The 7,817-nt window shown below is 42.6% G+C and overlaps 2 protein-coding genes across 4 annotated transcripts in view; both read right to left on the bottom strand.

Annotated features, from left to right (window-relative positions):
* The window catches only part of trim66 (tripartite motif containing 66), a 19,270-nt gene extending 17,511 nt beyond the window's left edge, over window positions 1-1,759 (bottom strand). The window contains exon 1 of the mRNA XM_056608073.1: window positions 1,164-1,759. The gene's annotated coding sequence lies outside the window, so the exon portion shown is untranslated. The remainder of the gene's footprint in view (window positions 1-1,163) is intronic.
* Window positions 1,760-1,931: 172 nt separating this feature from the next.
* The window catches only part of dennd2b (DENN domain containing 2B), a 42,807-nt gene continuing 36,921 nt past the window's right edge, over window positions 1,932-7,817 (bottom strand). For 2 of the 3 annotated variants that reach the window (XM_056608657.1, XM_056608656.1), the window contains exons 15-20: window positions 6,648-6,825; window positions 5,321-5,362; window positions 5,089-5,200; window positions 4,300-4,542; window positions 3,005-3,091; window positions 1,933-2,651 (exon numbers count right to left, since the gene is read on the bottom strand). In XM_056608657.1, coding sequence (XP_056464632.1) covers window positions 2,617-2,651; window positions 3,005-3,091; window positions 4,300-4,542; window positions 5,089-5,200; window positions 5,321-5,362; window positions 6,648-6,825 — 697 coding nt within the window. In that variant the 3' untranslated portion in view covers window positions 1,933-2,616. Of the gene's footprint in view, window positions 2,652-3,004; window positions 3,092-4,299; window positions 4,543-5,088; window positions 5,201-5,320; window positions 5,363-6,647; window positions 6,826-7,817 lie in introns of all 3 variants that reach the window. The other variant, XM_056608658.1, reaches the window with a different exon arrangement.

Here is a 7,817-nt window from a genome sequence, read left to right as displayed (position 1 = left end):
AAAAATGTAGGCCTCCCTTTACTTTTGAGTGATGCAGCCACCCTACTCTCTTAACCCGTGCTTTGACTGTTCTCTGCCTCAAGTGACAGTAAACTGTTGAGTATTATTATTTCGCAATTGCAGTACAAATCTCTTCTCTTAACCTATTATCCTGTCTAGGAATCAATACACAGGGGAGGGGTGGAGAGGAGAGGAGGAGAGGCGAGGATCTGCAATTGCATTCATAAAGGCCTCAGGATACAACTATCTACAGTATGTGCTGAATGATGACAGTGTATTAAAATACTAGAGGTTATACATAATTAAAATCCTTTGAGCACTTTGACTAAAGGTAACCTCTAAGTCCATTGCAAGAATTGAGCCCTGGATATTCCATGACTGCATGAATTCCTTCCCCATTAACACACTTGTTATAGACAAGCATTTGTTCGATTTTACTGCAATTACCAAATGAATGAGCAATTCAGTTAATGTGTTATATAAATTAAAGTTTAACCACAACAATGTCCTTCTTGATTAGATGACCAAGTTCATTTTATCAAGTACAATCATAATGCAAATGGCTTCATCAGATTTGGTTTTGGCTGTATTAGAGTATATCCTCAATGCCACCACACACTTCAACACAAATTTCAGGGTTGGCGAATATATCTCACATTTAAAGAAACCAAATGTCTTGCCTACATTCAACTCAGTCACTGGAACTCACTGGAAGCTTTCGTATCGCGTTGCTTTGTGTTTCACGACTTTGAGGGACTCTGATAGGCTATATAATTTGGTTTTATTAAATATGCTCTACGTGAGGCATCTTAACTGGACTCTCGTAGAATATCCACGGTACGTTTTACAAGGTACGACATCCCATACGATTGTATAGGCCTGATAGGGTGCGATATATTTGCCACAGGATAAAACAAGCATAGAACAAGGGATTCGTTGGTGTGAAATAACAATGACATTCTTTTTACTATGTGGTTTCCTTTAAGCAATAACAAACTAATTATCCTAGGGGCGCAGTGCATGCAGAAAACGCGAAAATGAAGACGTTATATACACGTATACAACGACGCCGTGTCGTTTTCGTGACAGTAAAAATGTACACTAAATACAAAAAGGAAAGCTTAATAGACAAGTGCGTCATGATAAAAGCACTAGTTGTTTACCTTGACCTGCTCATCGCTGGAGATTCTCCCCATCCGACGAGTCTCGTTGGTCCACAACATTTTGGAGAGGCGAAATCTCGTACTTAATCGTGAGAGTTTAGTTGCTCCCATACAAATTCTGACGTCCTAAGTGCCGCGGTACTGAATTGAGAGACTGCATCCCCCCCACTCTTTGAATTACGGCCGAGAATAAAGCCAAAAAAAAAAAGCTGCGGTGTTCCGCAAAGTTAAACCGATTTAAGTCTTACACATATACAATAGGCCGATAACACGTTATACAAATAATGTGCTAATCGCTCTCTTAAAGCGCACAGATCACAGCCCTGCGTTTTTTTTTGTTTTTTTTTGTTAAATACATTCACAATATCAAGCAGAAGAACCTTGACAGCCACAATGGCAAACTTCGCTGTCAGAAGCGCCAATCACAGCACGGCGTTGTGATGTGCAAGGACATAATTAGGTTAGAGACAGCATGGTGTCTATTTGGTGCTAGACTACTAGGCCTTCTGGGAAACCACCAAATTCTAACAGCGAATAGATTGCGGGGAAGCTGTCATTATAGATGTCAGAAGGGAGAGTGATGCTATTTGGCAGGGAATGTAGGCTATGTGGCATGATCATGACAGTAGGCTACTATACAAATAAATAAATGTTCAACAAATATTGCCAACAATAGTCTAAACATTATGTGTTATGTAGGAACAGATTTATGTCATAGTTGATTCTTTCTATCAACCATATCAAGATCGATTATTGTCGATTATTGTCTATAAGACCTGGAGAGAGGAAAATAACTGTACAGCCAAGAATGCCACCAACACAATTAAACACATAAAAAAAAGATCTTATCCAAAGGGCTTTAGTGAGGTATTAATGGACTTTGGATTAATTTCAGTGAACGAAAAACAACGGTTGAATAAAGGATGAGGTATACACATTTGTTCTTTATATTTTGAAGCACAATCATTGGGAATTGTAGTTCAATAACTTGACGAAAACATGAAAGAAGTATTTCATGTGTTTACTTTTTTTGTAGAAAAGACCAAACATTTAAACATTTACAACCATTTTCTTCCTTCCGTTAATGCCTGTACAAATCATTAGAGACAAATAGGGTTTATTTTCCAACTTTAAACATTGGACCACAACAATGACTTTAGCCTATGGGAGTTTCCACAACACTCAAACAAGCATACCTGGACATCAGTGGTTACATCATCAATGTTCACTTGCTCTGTACCAACTAAAGTTCGCTCCTCTTATTAGGTACCATACACTCCAAAATACATCCACATTGGAAATAAGCACTGGCAGTTTACAATGATATATATATACAGTATAAAATACTATTATTCACGAATATGCTGCACAAGATAGAAAATATTATCATGATACAAGGTTTTCAAATGGGAAACCTATCTGAGTGAATAGTTTACAGTAGAACGACGACTCCTCAGTTCTTTTTGTGAAGAAACTTCATTTTATTTCCTGAAAAGTAGGCCAAAATAGACGGACATCACCATCATGAAATACAACACAAGGGTTAGGGTACTTCATTTATGCATTGCATTACACAGTATTGTTAATTCCTATTAAAATAAGCGCACAATGGGTCACTTGGGCTTTAGAATAATTACTAAACAATAATCATCTTAAAATGAGAAAAAGACAAAGGGAAATTAAGAACCATATTGACAACCTGTCGAAACAGATTAAATTGAAATGTTGATACTGTATGAGGATGGGGCTTTAATGTAGCATGAAGGCAGCATTGAATGGATTTTGTTAAAGTTCATAAGGAAGCAGAAGTGAATATGGATGGATAGCATGCCAGAACTCACCCAGGCCTTTGAGGAACTTGTTGACTCCACTCTGTTCAGTGTCAGGCAGCTCTTCCAGGTATTGGTCCACCCGTTGTTCAAAGAGCCCTGGCAAGGCCATAAAACAATTCAAAACACGTCATGTCAAGGTAGTTTCAGACAAGGTGCGTAAGACTTGAATATGTCTGCAATGCTAAATGAAAAATTGGAAAGATCATCACTTCCTGGGAACAGATTATTGCCAAAGCAGCTAGTGTATGTTTCATGTTTACTTGAACTACATAACTACATAAACGTAGGCCTTTTAGTGCCTAAGTGCATACATCTTTCTATCATATGGCCACTAGATGGCAGCAGTAGAGAACGTACTGCTAAAATTAGCCGTCTGGGCGTCTTTCGTAATTTAGGCATTTATTCATTTGAGCCAACTTTTGTGTTATTTTACAATCCATTTGGGTCAGTTCATCAGTAATGGGAACTCTCCACTCTGCCCATCCCATGCATCATTCCTCTAATGTGTTTGCACAGCCATCAGCATCACATTGATCTATTGTATATACGTATAGTAGACGTGTAATTGATTGCAACACAATACAAGGAGGAAAAAAAGGCATATCAAAGCATGTTGTTGTATAAATACAATTGTGTCTGTGTATGGAATATGCATTTAGTTTCCGCAATGAAATCTGGGAAGCCAATCACTTTAATACAACTTGTAATTCATATAGAGTAATTCAATTCATTATTATTTCAATAATAACTCTTGATACTATCAACTATCAGCACTATAAAAATACCATGCATGAAACTCACTTAAAGATTAAAGTGAGTCAATTGTATTTGGGCAGCCCCAGTTAATGCATGTGTCGGAAAGTATGAAGCAAATAGATAAAAACATTATTTAAGGCCAGATACCAACGGGATGGGCCCTCCTACTACCAGGATTCATTGGCAGCAGCCTGATAATATCATCATCATTATCATCATTATTTGATGCCTCCAAGTGGACCAACTGTGCCACGGAAAGAACGAACAAATGTTGAATGGGTCCCGGGCGCTCTCAACATTGTGATTCTAGTTGCCGTTCCCTCTCTTACCTGACCTACTTTGTGATGTCAAGCTCAAGTGCACGTGTGGGTCTGCGCTTGCATGTTACATCAATAAAACGAGTCACCAACCTGCAAGCTGTTCTTTAAGTGTCAAACCCCCCCCCCCCCACACACACACACACACGTACACACACCCACACCCTCACACATACACGACCACACACACACACTCATGAACGCTGGGCTTCAGTCTTCCGGCCTTTTTACCTTTCGCCCGGCATTTCCTCCGCTCGCGGTCCTGAATGAAGCCCGCAAACATCTGGGACTCCATGAAGACGCCCAGGAAGCGGCGGATGCTCTTGGAGGCCACTGACTTGCGGAAGGCCTCGCGCTGGAAGACGCGCTCCCCTCCGCGTTCGCCCTGCGTCAGGAAGAGAGAGTAGTGGCCCATGGCCTCCAGGAAGAAGCGGATGAAGGCCTCTGACACCAGGCTGTTCAGGGAGTTCACCTCTGTGGAGGAGAAGAAGGGCATTCCTGAGAGGCCTTACATCAAATCCATTGTCCATTCATCGCACATGTCATGCCCAAGGTCAAGAGAAGTGTCTGGATTCTACAACCCTTTTTGAGTTATACAAATGTCAGTGTCCAACAAGCAGCATACAATGCACTCTCACACTCACAAACATTTAACACATGATTTAACAATACAAACCCCTGTCCAGTAAAACACATGCGTCCTTATCCATACATAAACACACACCCACACACACACACACACACACACACACACACACACACACACACACACACACACACACACACACACACACACACAAAAGCCTGCGATAATTGCAGAGTCTAGAGATTACTTTTAAAAGAGGACACATCTGGCAGATCTCAAAACCTTACTATATTGTTTTGGCTAGGATTATGTGTGCGTAATGAGTAAAGGGTATTAACAAAGGGGAAAGGCTGTTCCCGGTCGGTTATCAGTGTGGATAAGTTGCCGTGTCCCCTGTGTTTTTAAGGGGGAAATGATCTGTCGCCCTTAGTCACCTTCGTCTGAATCACTGTCAGAGTCGAGGTTGATGATGTCGTTTCTCTGCTCGAGGGCTTGCTCGAGGGCTGACTGTAGTTTCCGTGGCAACAGGGAGGCCTCGTCATCCATCTGTATACAACCAGTAACAGTGCATTGCAACAAGGGTAAACAACAATGTTGGGGGGAAAGCGGAATTTGTGGGCTAAAGCTAGCAGTAAAAGCCTCGCAGAATGACGTGCTAGCACAAACCTGACGGATGAAGCGGTCTGTTCCCAGGTCAACCATCAAAGCCTGTATGAAGGAAAAAAACAGGAAATGAAACCCTTTCAGACACTGTGCGCATCTTCATATACTATGCATGGGAACCTCCTTCCCCTCTCTCAAATCTTTCTTAAATGATGTCCTAATATCAAATTGCTACCATTCAACACAATCTGATAGCTCAGAATACTTTTGAGTAAATGAGTGCTCTGGAATATGAAGTGATTCAGTTCTAATAGGATTGCTAATATCTGAGTAGCATGCTCTTAACAGCAAAACAGGATTTTCTGCCAGGACTATTAGAGAAACTGTTTAGATGTGCCAACACAAAACAGTAGCTGGTGTTATCCTGCCAATCCCTGTACAGCATCTGCCCTGCATAGTTGCTAAACAATAACGTGTGTGTGAGTGTGTGTGTATATGTGTTTGTGTGAGTGTGTGTGTGTGTGTGTGTGTCTGTGTCTGTGTCTGTGTGTGCTTGTGTTTGTGTGTGAATTTTTGTGCGTGCGTATATGTGTGTGTATGCGTGAGTTAGCGTGGTGTGTGTGTGTAAGTGTGTTTGGATGTTTGCATGCGTGTGCGTTTTAGTATGTGTGTTCCGCGCTCACATGCATGTGTGTGTGATTGCATTGCTTTCTTCACGATCAGCAACACTACTCAGGGTCTGCCAACCACACTGCTGCAGAGACACAGTCAGCTGAAGTTCACCACTGAGCAAGTCATTAGATCGGCTCTAATGGGGATCTATAGTGCTCATACAGCGGGGTCAATGTCCAGGAGGACTGTGCATTGACTTTGCATTACATTGCTTTTCCGCATTGATTGTGTTTGTGTATATGAAACACAGATTGTTACTCTGTTTGAGAATAACTTTGAAAGGAAATGGTCAAAATAATCGAATACTTGGGGGAAACAATTAAGCAATGACTTCTCAAGACTTGTTAGACGTTGTCAATGAGAAAATAACAAATTAAGACCGTTACGGGAGAGCATGTAAGGGAGAGAGAGAGAGAGAGAGAGAGAGAGAGAGAGAGAGAGAGAGAGAGAGAGAGAGAGAGAGAGAGAGAGAGAGAGAGAGAGACAGAGACAGAGACAGAGACAGAGACAGAGACAGAGACAGAGACAGAGACAGAGAAAGAGAAAGAGAAAGAGAAAGAGAGAGAGAGAGAGAGAGAGAGAGAGAGAGAGAGAGAGAGAGAGACAGAGACAGAGACAGAGACAGAGAAAGAGAAAGAGAAAGAGAAAGAGAAAGAGAAAGAGAAAGAGAGAGAGAGAGAGAGAGAAATAAAGAGGGCCAGACAATGCGCAAGCCCACCTCTTCCACGGGCAGATCTTTGAGTCTGGGCAGCGAGCTGGATAGCAAGCCCACCAGGAAGGGGGTGGGGCAGCAGACGATGTCGAGCATGGACGCCGGCAGCACGGGGATGAAGGTGTGCTGCCAGGAGAAGGGGTAGAGCAAGGCCACCACCGCATGGATGCAGCTGGACAGAGTGCTGCAGAAAGACAGACAGACGGACGGAACATGTCAATATTACCCTGGTCATTGGACCACCTGCTGGCCTGCACCAGCCACGCCAGATACACGGAACAACAGCCCAGAAGTTTTGCTTGATAAGGACAAAAACAAACAAAAAAAAAACTAAACATTTGACCTGACTGGTAGGGGAGTGGTTGGTGTGTGTTGGAAAAAAATGAAAAGTCCCCCAATTTCTCTCATATTTCCAGCTCAGAGTGGTTATATAACTATTAATACCCCGGACTAGGCATAGTCACAAAAAAAAGTGCAGACAGAGCACATTTCCATTACGCCGTTGCCTCAGTGTCATAGTCCAAGTGAAATATCTGCTCTATCCCCTCTGCCTTGAAACAATTACTTTGGTGTATACACAGGATGAGACAGCACAGCTATGTACCTTGGCCACCACACTTTGTTCCCTGCAACTCCTCTTAAGGAAGCGCACAGGGAACAGGGCTGCGTTTGATCACAGGCTGCTCCTCCACTTTGTGAAACACAATAAAGAGCAGGAAGAGAACGCTCCAGCTTCCCTTACGCCACTCGACACTTAAGAGAAAAGGTTGAGCCGTGGCCACGATTCAACTCCTAATCTTTCACTCTGTCTCTCCCGTTTGAGGTGTTACGCAATTGAATGTGACGAACATAGCAGAGCCCTGACAAGACAGTGTTTTACGCTCTTTCCAAGACGTTGGACATTGAGGTACAGCGCCGATTGCGGATGATGCCTGCAGACTGAGGCTCGTCTTCCCGGTTCTGGACGCCTTGTCGATGCATGCAAACAAAGCAGCGGTCCCGCTGAACTTGGGACAGCTGTGGCGCAACACAAAGATCACAAATAGCAGCCAGTCTTTCTCACGGCCCTCGGCTTGTTGACAGTGTCAGACCCTCCTCCCCTTGTTGTTCCAACACACTGTACAGTCCATGTACACAGACACAGAGGGAAAATAAACGATGGTCCAATCACACACA

The sequence above is a fragment of the Gadus chalcogrammus genome, chromosome 14 (assembly GCF_026213295.1).
Source record: "Gadus chalcogrammus isolate NIFS_2021 chromosome 14, NIFS_Gcha_1.0, whole genome shotgun sequence".
Taxonomy (NCBI): Eukaryota; Metazoa; Chordata; class Actinopteri; order Gadiformes; family Gadidae; genus Gadus; species Gadus chalcogrammus.
This window is presented reverse-complemented; position numbering and strand designations above follow the sequence as displayed.